Source organism: Salmo salar, chromosome ssa10, assembly GCF_905237065.1.
Source record: "Salmo salar chromosome ssa10, Ssal_v3.1, whole genome shotgun sequence".
Classification (NCBI taxonomy): Eukaryota; Metazoa; Chordata; class Actinopteri; order Salmoniformes; family Salmonidae; genus Salmo; species Salmo salar.
Genome location: NC_059451.1, coordinates 55243363 through 55262548, shown reverse-complemented (window position 1 = coordinate 55262548; position 19186 = coordinate 55243363). Strand labels below are relative to the sequence as shown.

The window sequence follows — 19186 nt, the reverse complement described above, 5'->3', positions numbered from 1 at the left end:
TTCATTCTACACCTGTATTCTACACCTGCATTGCTTCTACACCTGCATTCTACACCTGCATTGCTTGCTGTTTGGGGTTTTAGGCTGTGTTTCTGTACAGCCCTTTGTGACATCAGCTGATGTAAGAAGGACTTTATAAATACATCTGATGATACATCAGATGACTAGCGTTATTTAAAAAAACAATATCTTGGATCTCGGAACGGTGAGGAGTGAACAAACTACTCTGTAAATCTATCAAATCAAATTGTATTTTTCACATGCTCCAAATACAACAGGTGTAGGTAGACCTTACAGTGAAATACTTACTTACAAGCCCTTTAACCAACAATGCAGTTCCAAGAAATAGAGTTAAGAAAATATTTACTAAATAAACTAAAAGATTGTAAAATAAAAATGAAAAGTAACACAAAAATAACAAGGCTATATACAGGGGGTACCGGTACAGAGTCAATATGCGGGGGTACAGGTCAGTCGAGTTAATTTGTACATGTAGGTAAGCGTAAAGTGACTATGCATAGATAATAAACTGCAGTGTAAATAGTCCGGGTGGCCATTTGATAACAGCTATCATGGGATTTAGACAGCTGATTAGATAATACACACATTCAAATAGCATCCCTCCATCATAAAACAATGAACGTGAAGTAGAAGTTGATATACCAATGCTTTATTATAACGGAAGCATTTACAAACTATCTCCAACTTTAAACAGCTGATATGCTATTCACATGAAGTTTCTGTTAGCTCCCCTGATTAAGTATTAACCAGCGAAGCTGACGACTGACAGCAAGCACAATAAAGCCATCCATCTATTTCACATCATTCAAGTCAGTTTGAATACGTTTTTTCCAGTCTTAAACATTGGAAACATTTTCTCCTGAATTAAATTAATAAAAGCACAAAAAGGTATACATTAGGTCTACACACATGGTGTATGCTACAAACAAATAACAAACACCTTTCACTGTAGGTCTATGATATAGCTAGCTACTGTAGGTCTATAGTCTTCCCTGTGGCTCAATTGGTAGTGCATGGTGTTTGCAACGCCAGGGTTGTGGGTTCGATTCCCACAGGGTGCCAGTACAAAAAAATATATATATATTAAATGTATGCATTCACTACTGTAAGTCGCTCTGGATAAGAGCGTCTGCTAAATGACTAAAATGTAATGTAAATGTACAAAGGTGTACATTCTCATTGCAGAATTGACAAGATATTGCTTTAAATTATTAACTGTTTGCAACACAGCACATTATTTCACAGTACTATCAGGTGTATATTCTGTAGATCAATCAACCAATAAGTCAAACAATCAATCAACGTTGAGTCCCTCCAGCCTCTCGACAGCATTCTTCAGATCCTCCACCACCAGCTCTACCTCATCCCTGCTGGTCCCTCTCCCCACACTCAGCCTCAGGGCATTAGCTGCCACCTCCTCAGGGATGCCACAGCTCAGCAGGATATGGGAGGGCCTGAGGGACAAACAGAGTGAAAACTAACAGTGACAACATAACAATATAGTTCCACTAAACAAGGGGGATTTATTTTGTTGTCTGCAATTAATGTGCAAGGTTTCTATATACACACACATACAGTATATATATAAACACACACACACATATATATATATATATATATATATATATATATATATATATATAGTAACTGTCTTAAGTTTGGCTGAGGGCAGTTATTGTGACTGTAAAGCTACTGTAGGTCTATGATGTAGCTGGTAACTGTAGGTCAATGATATTGCTAGTAACTGTAGGTCTATGATATTGCTAGTTACTGTAGGTCAATGATGTAGCTAGTAACTGTAGGTCTATGATATTGCTAGTTACTGTAGCTCTATGATGTAGCTAGCTACTGTAGCTCTACAATGTAGCTAGTAATGGTAGGTCTATGATATACAGTAGCTAGTAACTGTAGCTCTATGATGTAGCTAGTAACTGTAGCTCTATGATATACAGTAGCTAGTAACTGTAGCTCTATGATGTAGCTAGTAACTGTAGCTCTATGATATACAGTAACTGTAGCTCTATGATGTAGCTAGTAACTGTAGCTCTATGATGTAGCTAGTAACTGTAGCTCTATGATGTAGCTAGTAACTGTAGCTCTATGATATACAGTAGCTAGTAACTGCAGCTCTATGATATAGCTAGTAACTGTAGCTCTATGATGTAGCTAGTAACTGTAGGTCAATGATATAGCTAGTAACTGTAGGTCAATGATATAGCTAGTTACTGTAGGTCAATGATGTAGCTAGTAACTGTAGCTCTATGATGTAGCTAGCTACTGTAGCTCTACGATGTAGCTAGTAATGGTAGGTCTATGATATACAGTAGCTAGTAACTGTAGCTCTATGATGTAGCTAGTAACTGTAGCTCTATGATGTAGCTAGTAACTGTAGCTCTATGATGTAGCTAGTAACTGTAGCTCTATGATATACAGTAGCTAGTAACTGTAGCTCTATGATATAGCTAGTAACTGTAGCGCTATGATGTAGCTAGTAACTGTAGCTCTGTGATGTAGCTAGTAACTGTAGCTCTATGATGTAGCTAGTAACTGTAGCTCTATGATATACAGTAGCTAGTAACTGTAGCTCTATGATGTAGCTAGTAACTGTAGCTCTATGATGTAGCTAGTAACTGTAGCTCTATGATATACAGTAGCTAGTAACTGCAGCTCTATGATATACAGTAGCTAGTAACTGTAGGTCTATGATGTAGCTGGTAACTGTAGCTCTATGATATACAGTAGCTAGTAACTGTATGTGTCAGGTCCTTACCTGTCTCCTCTGTGTGAATGGCATGCAGCCCCAACACTGGCCAGGAGTCTTCTACAGCTGGACAATACCTTCCTCCCTACAGCACAGTACAGGGGACAGAAGAGACATGAATACCTTCCTCCCTACAGCACAGTACAGGGGACAGAAGAGACATGAATCATTAACAGCCACCGTAGTTTATAAATAGCCACAGCAACGTAGGTTGTGACCTCGCGGCAATGTAGTGTTAGACATACTGTACAGGAGGGGTTCTTAACCTTTTTCTGCCTGGGACCTAAATGAGAAATGCACTGTTTTCCTGGGACCCAATGAGAAATTCACTGTTTTCCTGGGACCCAAGCTCATGAAAACATGTCCCGTTTTGACTGAGAACACATTCTCAGTTACAGCGACGACCTGGGGGATCGTTACAGGGAAGAGGAGGGGGGACAATGACCTGGGGAATAGTTACAGGAGAAAGGAGGGGGGACTACGACCTGGGGTATAGTTACAGGAGAGAGGAGGGGGGACAACGACCTGGGGAAGAGTTACAGGAGAGAGGAGGGGGGACAACGACCAGGGGGATAGTTACAGGGGAGAGGAGGAATGCATTTCAATTAACAGGTGTGCCTTGTTAAAAGTTAATTTGTGGAAATAATTTCCTTCTTAATGCGTTTGAGCCAATCAGTTGTGTTGTGAGAAGGTAGGGGTGGTACACAGAAGACAGTCCTATTTGGTAAAAGACCAAGTCCATATTATGTCAAGAACAGCTCAAATAAGCAAAGACAAACGACAGTCCATCATTACTTTAAGACATGAAGGTCAGTCAATGCGGAACATTTCAAGAACTTTGAACGTTTCTTCAAATGCAGTCGCAAAAACCATCAAGTGCTATGATGAAACTGGCTCTATTGAGGACCGACACAGGAAAGGAAGACCCAGAGTTGTCTCTGCTGCAGAGGATAAGTTCATTAGAGTTAACTGCCTCAGATTGCAGCCCAAATAAATTCTTCACAGAGTTCAAGTAACAGACACATCTCAACATCAACTGTTCAGAGGAGACTGCGTGAATCAGGCCTTCATGGTCGAATTGCTGCAAAGAAACCACTACTAAAGGACACCAATAAAAAGAAGAGACTTGCTTGGGCCAAGAAACATTAGCCCGGTGGAAATCGAGTCCAAATTGGAGATTTTTGGATCCAACCGCTGTGTCTTTGTGAGACGCAGTGTGGGTGAACGGATGATCTCCGCATGTGTGGTTCTCACCTTGAAGCATGGAGGAGGAGGTGTGATGGTGTGGGGCTGCTTTGCTGGTGACACTGTCAGTGATTTATTTAGAGTTCAAGGCACACTTAACCAGTATGGCTACCACAGCATTCTGCAGTGATACGCCATCCCATCTGGTTTGCGCTTAGTGGGACTATCATTTGTTTTTCAACAGGACAATGACCCAAAACACACCTCCAGGCAGTGTAAGGGATATTTGACCATGAAGGAGAGTGATGGAGTGCTGCATCAGATGACCTGGCCTCCACAATCACCTGACCTAAACCCAACTGAGATGGTTTGGATCGCAGAGCGAAGGAAAAGCAGCCAATAGGTTTTTAGAAATTGCTAATTTATAAAAAATTCTAAACTGAAATAACATTGACATAAGTATTCATACCCTTTACACAGTACTTTGTTGAAGCACCTTTGGCAGCGATTACAGAGTCCTCTTGAGTATGACGCTACAAGCTTGGCACACCTGTATTTGGGGAGTTTCTCCCATTCTTCTCTGCAGATCCTCTCAAGTTCTTTTAGGTTGGATGGGGAGCGTTACTGCACAGCTATTTTCAGGTCTCTCCAGAAATGTTCGATCGGCTTCAAGTCAGGGCTCTGGCTGGGCCACTCAAACACATTCAGAGACTTGTGCCAAAGCCACTCCTGCGTTGTCTTGCCTGTTGGAAGGTGAACCTTCGCTCCAGTCTGAGGTCCGAGTGCTCTGGAGCAGGTTTTCATCAAGGATCTCTGTACTTTGCTCCGTTCATCTTTGCCTCGATCCTGACTAGTGTCCCAGTCCCTGCCGCTGAAAAATCCCCCCACAGCATGATGCTGCCACCACCATGCTTCACCGTAGGGATGGTGCCAGGTTTCCTCCTGACGTGACGCTTAGTATTCAGGCCATAGAGTTCAATCTTGGTTTCATCAGACCAGACAATCTTGTTTCTCATGGTCTGAGTCTTTAGGCGCGTTTTGGCAAACTCCAAGCGGGCTGTCATGTGCCTTTTACTGAGGAGTGGCTTCCGTCTGGCCACTCTACCATAAAGGCCTGATTGCTGGAGTACTGCAGAGATGGTTGTCCGTCTGGAAGGTTCTCCCATCTCCACAGAGGAACTCTAGAGCTCAGTCAGAGTGACCATCAGGTTCTTGGTTGCCTCCCTGACCAAGGCCCTTCTCCCCCGATTGCTAAGTTTGGCCGGGCGGCCAGCTCTAGGGAAGAGTCTTGGTGGTTCCAAACTTCTTCCATTTAAGAATGATGGAGGCCACTGTGTTCTTGGGGACCTTCAATGCTGCAGACATTTTTTGGTACCCATCCCCAGATCTGTGCCAAGACAAAATCCTCTCTTGGAGCTCTACGGACAATTCCCTCAACCTCATGAATTGTTTTTTGCACTGACATGCACTGTCAACTGTGGGACCTTATATAGACAGATGTGCCTTTCCAATCAATTGAATTTACCACAGGTGGAATTCAATCAAGTTGTAGAAATATCTGAAGGATGATCAACGGAAACAGGATGCACCTGAGCTCAATTTCGAGTCTCATAGCAAAGGGTCTGACTACTTGTGTAAATAAGGTATTTTGGGGTTTTTTCTTCTAAAAACCTGTTTTTGGTTTGCTATTATGGGGTATTGTGAGTAGATTGCTGAGGATTTGTATGTATTTAATCCATTCTAGAATAATGCTGTAAAGTAACAAAATGTGGATAAAGTCAAGGAGTCTGAAAACTTTCCCAAGGCACTGTATATATATAATTATTTTTACTCAGATATGTCGCAACCCACCATTTAACATTTCCGCAGCCCAACCCATACTTAAAGAACGGCTGTTGTACAGCGTGGCAGATTGACGGAGACAGATCCCACAGCAGGAAGGGTAGAGACAGGGGAGACGTCAGTATGACTCTACAGCTCCATTCAGAGTCCACATCCACAGAGCTGTCATAGTCCACTAGTAAATACGTAATAATTGGCCAACGTAGTTTCATTGGCTGTAATTGAGTGGCCGAAGTATGTAACAAAATACTGTGCAGCTCAATAGCACATTTGTACTTACCCTGTAGTCCAGGACCCAGAATGGACACGTTACAGGTGTTGGGGAGGGTCTCGGAGTCAGGGAAATGACTGTTGAAATGTATCCTCTCTCTCCCAAAGACCGCCTGGCAACACACAACAGCAAAGACTTATTGGACATAGAATAGTTAGAGTTATTGGACATAGAATTAATAAGACATAGTTATTGGACATGTACTATACTGTACATTGACTTCTTCACTCACGAAACAGTAAATTCCAAGGAAAACATGGTAACAATCTAAAAGGAAAACAAATGTTGGTTCTACATTGAAACTACTGAACAAATCTCCAGAACAGTGTCACTGTGTCAACACAAGCTATAAATATATTCTGAAATCCAACAAAAAAACATTGATGGTTGTGATAGTCTATGATGGATAGATTAGCAGACTGTTACTGTACCTCTAGTTGTTTTTCCAGGTAGTCCCTTGTATCCAGCATATGAGTCTCATACTCAGTCAGGTTAGAGTTCACCAGCTCTGCTGCCTAGTAGAGAGACAACGCTTTAGTTCACCAGCTCTGCTGCCTAGTACAGACAACTCTTTAGTTCACCAGCTCTGCTGCCTAGTAGAGAGACAACTATTTAGTTCACCTGCTCTGCTGCCTAGTACAGACAACTCTTTAGTTCACCTGCTCTGCTGCCTAGTACAGACAACTCTTTAGTTCACCAGCTCTGCTGCCTAGTACAGACAACTCTTTAGTTCACCAGCTCTGCTGCCTAGTAGAGAGACAACTATTTAGTTCACCTGCTCTGCTGCCTAGTACAGACAACTCTTTAGTTCACCTGCTCTGCTGCCTAGTACAGAGACAACTCTTTAGTTCACCTGCTCTGCTGCCTAGTAGAGAGACAACTATTTAGTTCACCTGCTCTGCTGCCTAGTACAGACAACTCTTTAGTTCACCAGCTCTGCTGCCTAGTAGAGACAACTATTTAGTTCACCTGCTCTGCTGCCTAGTACAGACAACTCTTTAGTTCACCTCCTCTGCTGCCTAGTAGAGACAACTATTTAGTTCACCTGCTCTGCTGCCTAGTACAGACAACTCTTTAGTTTACCAGCTCTGCTGCCTAGTAGAGACAACTATTTAGTTCACCTGCTCTGCTGCCTAGTACAGGCAACTCTTTAGTTCACCAGCTCTGCTGCCTAGTACAGACAACTCTTTAGTTCACCTCCTCTGCTGCCTAGTAGAGAGACAACTATTTAGTTCACCTGCTCTGCTGCCTAGTACAGACAACTCTTTAGTTCAGCTACAGGCTCTGCATCATCACGTCATATAGACACCATGAATATGGTTTGCTTTAACAATACTTATATACAGTGCCTTGCAAAAGTATTCATCCCCCTTAGTGTTTTTCCTATTTTGTTGCATTACAACCTGTAATTTAAATAGATTTTTATTTGGATTTCATGTAATGAACATACACAAAAAAGTCCAAATTGGTGAAGTGAAAGGGAAAAAATTACTTGTTTAAAAAAAATCTAAAATAAATTACAATGGAAAAGTGTTGCGTGCATATGTATTCACTCCCTTTGCTATGAAGCCCCTAAATAAGATCTGGTGCAACCAATTACCTTCAGAAGTCACATAATTAGTTAAATAAAGTCCACCTGTGTGCAATCTAAGTGTCACATGATCTGTCACATGATCTCAGTATATATACACCAGTTCTGAAAGGCCCCAGAGTCTGCAACACCACTAAGCAAGGGGCAACACCAAGCAAGCGGCCCGATGAAGACCAAGGAGCTCTCCAAACAGGTCAGGGACAAAGTTGTGGAGAAGTACAGATCAAGGTTGGGTTATAAAACAATATGAAACATTGAACATCCCACGGAGCACCATTAAATACATTATTAAAAATGTAAAGAATATGGCACCACAACAAACCTGCCAAGAGAGCGCCACCCTCCAAAACTCACGGACCAGGCAAGGAGGGCATTAATCAGAGGCAACAAAGAAATCAAAGATAACCCTGAAGGAGCTGCAAAGCTCCACAGCGGAGATTGGAGTATCTGTTCATAGGACCAGTTTAAGCCGTACACACCAAAGAGCTGGGCTTTTTTGGAAGAGTGGCCTGAAAAAAACCAAACACGTTTGATGTTCGCCAAAAGGCATGTGGGAGACTCCCCAAACATATGGAAGAAGGTACTCTGGTCAGATGAGACTAAAAGTGAGCTTTTTGGCTATCAAGGAAAACGCTATGTCTGGCACAAACCCAACACCTCTCATCACCCCGGGAACACCATCCTCACAGTGAAGCATGGTGGTAGTAGCATCATGCTGTGTGGATGTTTTTCATTGGCAGGGACTGGGAAACTGGTCAGAATTGAAGGAATGATAGATGGCGGTAAATACAGGGAAATTCTTGATGGAAAGCTGTTTGTCTTCCAGAGATTTGAGACTGGGCCAGAGGTTCACCTTCCAGCAGGACAATGACCCTAAGCATACTGCCATAGCAACACTCGAGTGGTTTAAGGGGAAACATTTAAATATCTCGGAATGGCCTAGTCAAAGCCCACACCTCAATCCAATTGAGAATCTGTGGTATGACTTAAAGATTGCTGTACACCGGCGGAACCCATCCAACTTGAAGGAGCTGGAGCAGTTTTGCCTTGAAGAATGGGCAAAAATCCCAGTGGCTAGATGTGCCAAGCTTATAGAGACATACCCCAAGAGACTTGCAGCTGTAATTGCTGCAAAAGGTGGCTCTACAAAGTATTGACTTTTATTGAATAGTTATGCACACTCAAATTCAGTTTTTTTGTATTATTCGTTGTTTGTTTCACAATAAAACATATTTTGCATCTTCAAAGAGGTAGGCGTGTTGTTTAAATCAAATGATACAAACCCGCCCAAAAAATCCATTTTAATTCCAGATGGTAAGGTAACAAAATAGGAAAAAAGCCAAGGGGGGTGAAAACTTTCGCAAGCCACTGTAATTGTATTTGACCACCAGTTTTAGCAAAAGGCATATACGGTAGGAGTAAGGGTCATAACGTTTTGTTACACAAATGGGCTAATTAATACTGTAATGATTCAAGACTGTACCTTTCCAAGGCCAGCGATCATTGGTGTGTTCTCAGTGCTAAAACAAAACAAACATGAAAATACAGTGCTTTTACTTTATTACTTGTAACATCTTCATCTGTTGTTCATTATAACTTCAGAGGGTGTTTTATACAGTACCAGTCAAAAGTTTTATAACACCTACTCATTCAAGGGTTTTTCTTTATTTTTACTATTTTCTACATTGTAGAATAATAGTGAAGACATCAAAACTATGAAACAACAGATATGGAATCATGTAGTAACCAAAAACGTTTTAAACAAATCAAAATATATTTTAGATTCTTCAAAGTAGCCACCCTTTGTCTTGATGACAGCTTTAGACACTCATGGCATTCTCTCAACCAGCTTCACCTGGAATGGTTTTCCAACAGTCTTGAAGGAATTCCCACATATGCTGAGCACTTGTTGGCTGCTTTTCCTTCACTCTGCGGTCCAACTCATCCCAAACCATCTCAATTGGTTTGACGTCGGGTGATTGTGGAGGCCAGGTCATCTGATGCAGCACTCCATCACTCTCCTTCATGGTCAAATATCCCTTACACAGCCTGGAGGTATATTTTGGGTCATTGTCCTGTTGAAAAACAAATGATAGTCCCACTAAGCACAAACCAGATGGGATGGCGTATCGCTGCAGAATGCTGTGGTAGCCATGCTGGTTAAGTGTGCCTTGAATTCTAAATAAATCACAGACAGTGTCACCAACAAAGAACCCCCACACCACCTCCTCCATGCTTCACGGTGGGAACTACACATGCGGAGATCATTCGTTCACCTACTCTTCATCTCACAAATACCCCAAAAATTGCACATTTGGACTCATCAGTCCAAAGGACAGATTTCCACCGGTCTAATGTCCATTGCTCAAGTTTCTTGGTCCAAGCAAGTCTCTTCTTCTTATTGGTGTCCTTTAGTAGTTGTTTCTTAGTAGCAATTCGACCATGAAGGCTTGATTCACACAGTCTCCTCTAAGCAGTTGAAGTTTTGATGTGTCTGTTACTTGAACTCTGTAAAGCATTTATTTCGGCTGCAATTTCTGAAGCTGGTAACTCAGTCAAATTTATTTATAAAGCCCTTCTTACATCAGCTGATGTCACAAAGTGCTGTACAGAAACCCAGCCTAAAACCCCAAACAGCAAGCAATCCAGGTGTAGAAGCACGGTGGCTAGGAAAAACTCCCTAGAAAGGCCAGAACATAGGAAAAAACCTAGAGAAACCTAACTCTAATGAACTTATCCTCTGCAGCAGAGGTAACTCTGGGTCTTCCTTTCCTGTGGTGATCCTCATTAGCGCTTGATGGTTTTTGCGACTGCACTTTTAAAACATTTTCCACATTTACTGAACTTCATGTCTTAAAGTAATGATGCACTGTCATTTCTCTTTACTTGTTTGAGCTGTTCTTGCCATAATATGGGCTTGGTCTTATACCAAATAGGACTATCTTCTGTATACCACCCCTACAACACAACTGATTGGCTCAAAAGCATTAAGAAGGAAAGAAATTCCACAAAGTAACTTTTAACAAGGCACACCTGTTAAATGAAATGCGTTCCAGGTGACTACCTCATGGAGCTGGTTGAGAGAATGCCAAAATTGTGCCAAGCTGTCTTCAAGGCAAAGGGTGGCTACTTTGAAGAATCTCAAATACAAAATATATTTTGATTTGTTTAACACTTTTTTTGGTTACTACATGATTCCATATGTGTTATGTCATAGTGTTGATGTCTTCACAACTATTCTACAATGTAGAAAATAGTTAAAAAAAAGAAAAACCCTTGAATGAGTAGGTGTGTCCAGACTGTTGACTGGTACTATACATACATAATAGCTCATTAAATGGTCTAAATATCTCAGTGTGGCGAGTAATTGAGTATGAAAGGCACCCTATTCCCTATATAGTGAGTGCACTAGTTCTGACCAGAGCCTTATGGGCTCTAATCAAAAGTAGTGCACTACATAGGGAATAGAGTGCCATTGGGGAAGTAGACATAATTACTTGAACGATACCCTGGTCTGAAATTCCTCTCCTGTCCCCCTCCAAACAACATGGGGTAGAGTGGTGTGGTTGTTCCTGGGCCGTTCACATACAACGCTCCTATCCTCGGTGCATAGAACTGGAAACCACAGTGAGGGAATAGAAAACTTCTCAGAACTCAATAATAATAACTAATCTTCCCAGAATACAATAGAAGACAATCACAGTATCCATGGGTGAATCTAAAATTGTATTTCCTTGATTCCTTGCATCTTCACTCCTTCTCAAAATGCATTGGAGGAAAGAATCTTAGGTTTCTCCCTCTCCTCCAATACGCTTTAAGGAAAAACATGAGGAATCAAGGAAACACATTTAAGATTCGCCTAAAGTCCAGAAGAATCCTGACCTTGTGTCCTACAACGGTGAGGTAATCCACTCCCAGGTCACGGGCGTCGACCCGCACCTTGCCTATGGCCTGGGCCGCGTCAGTGTGCAGGAGGATTCTATGTTGACGCTGTCTGTTGACAAATCTGATCCTCTGACAGAGCTCTCTGATTGGCTGTCAGGAGAAACACATAAGGTAGTCAAAGTAATAATGCTGTTAGTAATATCTGTGATTAAGAAACACTACATAACCAAAAGAATGTGGACACCTGCTCATTCAACATCTCATTCCAAAAGCATGAATATGGAATTGGTCTCCATTTTGCTGCTATAACAGTCTCCACTTCTGGGAAGGCTTTCCACTAGATGTTGGAACATTGCTGCAGGGATTTGCTTCCATTCAGCCACAAGAACATTAGTGAGGTCGGACACTGATGTTGGGCGATTAGGCCTGGCTCGCAGTCTGAGTTCTAATTCATCCCAAAGGGGTTGAGGTCAGGGCTCTGTGCAGGCCAGTCAAGTTCTTCCACATCGATCTTGACAAACCATCGATGTATGGACATCGCTTTATGCACGGGGGCACCGTCATGCTGAAACAGGAAAGGAAAGGGCCAGAATTGTCTACAATATCATTGTATGCTGAAGCGTTAACGTTTCCCTTCACTAGAACTAAGGGGCCTAGCCCGAACTATGAATAACAGCTCCACACCATTATCCATCCTCCACCAAACTTTACAGTTGGCACTATGCATTGGGGCAGGTAGCGTTCTTCTGGCAGCCGCCAAACCCAGATTCATCCGTCAGACTGCCAGATAGTGAAGCGTGATTCATCACTCCAGAGAACGCATTTCCATTGCTCCTGAGTCCAATGGCGGCAAGCTTTACACCACTCCAGCTGACGCTTGGCATTGCGCATGGTGATCTTAGGCTTGTGTGCGGCTGCTCGGCCATGGAAACCCATTTCATGAAGCTCCCGATGAACAGTTCCTGTGCTGACGTTGCTTCCAGATGTAGTTTGTAACTTGGTAGTGAGTGTTGCAACCGAGGACAGACCATTTATGCACTTCAGTGGTTCTGTTCTGTGAGCTCGTGTGGCCTACCACTTCACGACTGAGCCATTGTTGCTCCTAGACGTTTGCACTTCACAATAACTACACTCACAGTTGACCAGGGCAGCTCTAGCAGGCCAGAAATGTGATGAACTGACATGTTGGAAAGGTGACATCCTATGACAGTGCCACATTGATAGTCTATTAGGATTGCATGGCTGTGTGCTTGATTTTATACACCTGTCAGCAACAAGTGTGGCTGAACTAGCCAAATCTACTAATTTGAAGGGATGTCCACATACTTTTGTATATATAGTGTATGTAAGTAATATACACTGAGTGTTAAAAACATTAGGAACACCTGCTCTTTCCATAACAGACCAGGTCAACCCAGGTGAAAGCTATGATCCCTTATTGCAGAGGTTCTTAAACATTTTCAGCATGGGAGTCAAATTAGGAATTCTGTGTTTTCCTGGGTTCCAAGCTTAGGTAAATATGCAACTATATGTAAATATCGGTACATTTCATTGCCCTTATGCCTAAAACAAATGCAATATAGATAAAAACAAATAACAACGAAAATAAATATTAATATAAATATCTATTCATGTTTATTTTCCCTCATTAAAAACACTATTACATATGTGTCTAGGTTGGAACTGTTGCTGTTAAAATACAATAAATCATTTTCATTCTGAACTGGAATAAACGGATTGATCACATCACACAGATGAATAACAGAACAGACACACAGGCTTTTTGAAAGTGCAACACTAAGAAACAGTACAGATGAACAATGATCAGGCCTACTGTACATCTTACTGTACATCCTACTGTAGAAATGATCAGGCCTACTGTACATCCTACTGTACATCTTACTGTAGAAATTATCAGGCCTACTGTACATCCTACTGTACATCCTACTGTACATCTTACTGTACATCTTACTGTAGAAATGATCAGGCCTACTGTACATCTTACTGTACATCTTACTGTAGAAATGATCAGGCCTACTGTACATATTACGGTACATCTTACTGTAGAAATGATCAGGCCTACTGTACATCCTACTGGACATCCTACTGTAGAAATTACTGTTGAAAGAAAGTCTAGGTTGGAACTGTTGCTGTTTAAAATACAATACATATGTTTTATTCTGAACTAGAATGAACTGATGTAGAACAGAAAACACACACACACACACACACACACACACACACACACACACACACACACACACACACACACACACACACACACACACAAAAACACTCCTAATGAGAGGTCTGTGGCTGGTTGAAGTTTTCAACAAGCATGTCTATTCTGGGCTCAGTTTTTGACACTGCAACACAGAAGTGATGCTCAGCATTGAGTCTGTTTCTGTACTTGTTTTTTTAAAGTATGTAAGAGTTGAGAACCCTGTCTCGTATAGGTATGAGGCGCCAAACTGGACCAGAACATCTACTGCTTTCTCAGTCAGGCAGGAGACCACTTCCTGTTGTAGATGAGCAACCCAGAACTGTGTGAGTGGGTTCTCATTCAGGCAGGAGACCACTTCCTGTTGTAGATGGAACAACCCAGAACTGTGTGAGTGGGTTCTCAGTCAGGCAGGAGACCACTTCCTGTTGTAGATGGAACAACCCAGAACTGTGTGAGTGGTTTCTCAGTCACGCAGGAGACCGCTTCCTGTTGTAGATGGAACAACCCAGAACTGTGTGAGTGGGTTCTCAGTCAGGCAGGGGACCGCTTCCTGTTGTAGATGGAACAACCCAGAACTGTGTGAGTGGGTTCTCAGTCAGGCAGGAGACCACTTCCTGTTGTAGATGAGCAACCCAGAACTGTGTGAGTGGGTTCTCAGTCAGGCAGGAGACCACTTCCTGTTGTAGATGAGCAACCCAGAACTGTGTGAGTGGGTTTACATCAAAAAGCATCTTGCTTCAATCAGTTTATTCCAGTTAAGAATAACAATTATTGTATTTTAACAGCAACAGTTCCAACCTAGGCTAGTTTTGAACAATCATTTCTACAGTAAAATGTACAGTAGGCCTGATAATTTTTCATCTCGAAAAGGACTGTTACTAGGGTTGCACTATCAGTAGATAGCTTGCTTTGGTGAATGTTAGCTATTAGCTGTGTACAAGGCCAGGGGATAGTTTGGAAGAGAAACTCACATCTACTACTATGAGAGATACTACTCCCTTATTTCTGCTAATCATCACCTGTTATAAAATGACAACAATGCCTTGCTATCTGACTTACTTATCCACAGTCGAAGCAGTTTCCTGAAGCATTCTGCCCTGTTCTGGGTTTACCGTCACGCTGCCCTGTTCTGATAGAACTCCCTGGGTTTACCGTCATGCTGCCCTGTTCTGATAGAACTCCCTGGGTTTACTGTCACGCTGCCCTGTTCTGATAGAACTCCCTGGGTTTACCGTCATGCTGCCCTGTTCTGATAGAACTCCCTGGGTTTACCGTCATGCTGTGGATGTTTTGGTCAGAAACGTGTCGTTTTATTCATTTTTTCATTTTGAGAGACTCATTACTAAGCACTTCCCAGCACAAAACGCATATTAGGAAGGTGTTTTTCATGTTTTGAAGTCTGTTAGTAATATACAGTATGTTAGTAATATACAGTATGTTAGTAATATCTGTTAGTAATATCTGTTAGTAATATACAGTATGTTAGTAATATCTGTTAGTAATATCTGTTAGTAATATACAGTATGTTAGTAATATACAGTATGTTAGTAATATACAGTATGTTAGTAATATCTGTTAATAATATCTGTTAGTAATATACAGTATGTTAGTAATATCTGTTAGTAATATCTGTTAGTAATATACAGTATGTTAGTAATATCTGTTAGTAATATCTGTTAGTAATATACAGTATGTTAGTAATATCTGTTAGAATATCTGTTAGAATATCTGTTAGAATATCTGTTAGAATATCTGTTAGTAATATACAGTATGTTAGTAATATCTGTTAGTAATATCTGTTAGTAATATCTGTTAGTAATATCTGTTAGTAATATACAGTATGTTAGTAATATACAGTATGTTAGTAATATCTGTTAGTAATATACAGTATGTTAGTAATATACAGTATGTTAGTAATATCTGTTAGTAATATACAGTATGTTAGTAATATCTGTTAGTAATATCTGTTAGTAATATCTGTTAGTAATATACAGTATGTTAGTAATATACAGTATGTTAGTAATATCTGTTAGTAATATCTGTTAGTAATATCTGTTAGTAATATACAGTATGTTGGTAATATCTGTTAGTAATATACAGTATGTTAGTAATATATGTTAGTAATATACAGTATGTTAGTAATATATGTTAGTAATATACAGTATGTTAGTAATATCTGTTAGTAATATCTGTTAGTAATATACAGTATGTTAGTAATATCTGTTAGTAATATACAGTATGTTAGTAATATCTGTAGTAATAAATAGTACAGCAGTACTATCCATTGTGTTTCAATTGCAGGCTAAGACTTGGGTTAATATTTAGGATCTGTGGATAGGTGTGTGTTAGGACCATGTAGGTGTGAAAAACTAGGCCATGCTTCCCGTCCGTCTGTCCGTCCGTGTGTGTGTGTGTGTCCCTCACCATTAGGACTCCTGTCTCGTTGTTAGCCATCATGATAGAGATGAGACAGGTGGAGGAGCGGACAGCAGCCAACACATCCTCCACCTCCACCCTCCCCGTCACCTTGGAAACCGCCACTGACGTCACGTCTAAGACAACAACCCAGATAGGCCTATGTCAAGTCATTGACTATTAAGGACAACATTTGGTGTACTCATCACAGTTACTGGAAATAAAAACGATCCTTATTACAGTATAATGATTTATGTATGTACAAGTACTGAGTTACTAAAGTTCTCGTTACACTTAAGTGTTATATGTTAATAAAAAAATATATGATTGATCATCATCACCTTCATCAGCTCAACGTCATTCTCCTCCTCATCATCATCGTCATAATTTAGCATACAGTAAATAAATATCAATCCAGAACAGTGTTAAACCCTACCTGCCGTGGCGTCCTTCAGCAGGTGTTCAGCGGTCAGTCTGACAGAGTCATGCTCCACGTTAGAGACGAGGATATGAGGTAGAGGCCAGGCTGAGGTACTGCTGTTCTCATAGCGATGTCTCTCCCCTCTCTGCTCTGCTGTCCTGCAGCTCTCTCTGTAGGCCTCCAGGGCACTGTGGAACACCAGGTTATTGGCCTGAAGAGAACGGAGGAAAGTAAAAAAAATCCCTGGCAATTAAACCCTAGAGCTTTCCAATGGTATGTTATATCGCTGGTTGAGCACGCAACCAATCACATTGGGACGTTTGTGTTGTTTTGAGCCAGACAATAAGCCAGATGGCATGTCGTGTTCATATACGTCCCGTGTGGCTCAGTTGGTAGAGCATGGTGTTTGCAACGCCAGGGTTGTGGGTTCGATTCCCACGGGGGACCAGTACGGAGAAAAATGTTTTTATGAAATGTATGCATTCACTACTGTAAGTCGCTCTGGATAAGAGCGTCTGCTAAATGACTAAAAATGTAAAAATGTACAGTATAACAAGACGATCATTCTACCTCAGTCCCACCAGAGGTGAAGATGATATCATCTGCTTTACCCCCCACCATTCTAGCCACGTTCTCTCTCGCCTGGGTAATGATCTTCTTCGCTTTCACACCTGGAACAAGGAAGAGACGACAAATTCAAAAACACACGTAGCATGCATAGCTAACGATGTTAATAAAATCAGTGGGGATGAACCAAGATAGTCAACAACTAAAGAGATTAATAAAATCAGTGGGGATGAACCAAGATAGTCAACAACTAAAGAGATTAATAAAATCAGTGGGGATGAACCAAGATAGTCAACAACTAAAGAGATTAATATAATCAGTGGGGATGAACCAAGATAGTCAACAACTAAAGAGATTAATAAAATCAGTGGGGATGAACCAAGATAGTCAACAACTAAAGAGATTAATAAAATCAGTGGGGATGACAAGATGGACAAAACAAAACATACTTCCAAGGTTGGTACCAACCCCTCACCTGGTGTGTAGGTACTACTGGGGTTTCCCCAGGCCTCGTGCAGGGCTTCAGTAACAGCCTGGATCACCTGTGGCTCCAGTGGGGTGGTGGCATTATAGTCCATGTAGATCCTGTATTACAGAGAGGTAGTACATTAACCATTAGTAAGAGGTGAGAGATGACAGGATGTGCCATGAAATAGGCCTATTAAAACATTAATATGTCTACAGGGAGGAATCCTGTGGAGTCGTTCGAAGCTAAGTACAATAGGATAAGAGCATGAGGAACCACTGGAACTCAATGGGTTGTAGTGGTCTCCCATCAACCCCCCCATGTATACATCTGTGACAAACACTGATAACACTTACCTGTCCTCATCCATGTCTGGAATATATGTGTGTATATGACCGTCAAATGGAAGATCTGAGTGTGTATGCCCATTGGCACCACCTGTGTCTGAATGATGTGAACGTGCGTGGTGGTCATCCAATGAAGTGACTGTATGGTCAACGGATGCAGCTGAATGGTGAGAGAGTGGACGACCGTCTACCGAGTGGTGACTGTGGTCCCTCGGGTTCCTTGTGCCGGAGCTGGCCTTCGTTGGTTCAGACATTACCTTATGGAAAAGCAAAGTCTAGGTTTTACCAAGGTGACTTTATGACTTTACATTAAGTGGCATGCTGGTAGTGTGTAACATAATGTTATGTCATTCTATAGGGTTGGGGTTGTCATATGTAAATACAGTCCCATGTGGCTCAGTTGGTAGAACATGGTGTTTGCAACGCCAGGGTTGTGGGTTCGATTCCCACGGGGGACAAGTACGAAAAAAAAAAAAAAGTATGAAATGTATGCATTCACTACTGTAAGTCGCTCTGGATAAGAGCGTCTGCTAAATGACTAAAATGTAAAAATGATAAATGGGATACAAGTCCTATTTATATAGGGCAACGGTCCTATAGGGTCAATGATGGGTTTGTAAACTAACTCATGAAGCTAAAAACGTCCGTCTATAAAACCTACTGTTATCTACTATGTCACCGGCAGTCAGATATATTCTAACGTGGCATGCTGAGCTAACTAGCTAATATGTACTTTCCAAGGAAACGCGTGCAATGACCTAGCTAGCTCTTAAGACAGCTAACTAGCAGTCTCATTTCTTGAAAATTAACCCCATTTCCCTTCAGCACAGCATTGATCTTGATAACCAGCTAGACAATGAAAATGTCCCTTTTTTTATGCAACATTCGTTGAGTGACATAACTTTAGCTAATACGTGGCTGTAGAACAAGCTAAACGCTTGCTAAGCTAGCTAACGTTATTTACCGTGGCTGGCTGGCTACGTTGGTTTAAAACAAAGATATGTTTATTTCGTCAATTTGAACGTCGCTGTAGTTAGCTAAATACCTTGGCTAGATAGTCGAAGGAGGATGAGACTGAAGTAGAAGAGCTATACTGTCAACGACTCCCAAAGTCGAAGCTTCTTCCCAACCAGGAAATGCAAGGCTGACGGCTCAGTTCATGAATGAAGCCTTTCCTTCCTTGTTTAGCG

General features: G+C 41.4%; 1 protein-coding gene across 1 annotated transcript; it reads right to left on the bottom strand.

The window, feature by feature from the left end:
* Window positions 1-654: 654 nt before the first annotated feature.
* On the bottom strand, window positions 655-19109 carry scly (selenocysteine lyase). The gene is given in 13 exon segments (NM_001173806.1): window positions 655-1475; window positions 2792-2867; window positions 6090-6192; window positions 6512-6595; window positions 9155-9191; window positions 11180-11286; window positions 11554-11706; window positions 16205-16332; window positions 16632-16827; window positions 17187-17287; window positions 17659-17768; window positions 18006-18253; window positions 19042-19109. Coding segments are annotated over 12 exon segments (1500 nt in total). The 5' UTR covers window positions 18251-18253; window positions 19042-19109; the 3' UTR covers window positions 655-1315.
* Window positions 19110-19186: the final 77 nt, after the last annotated feature.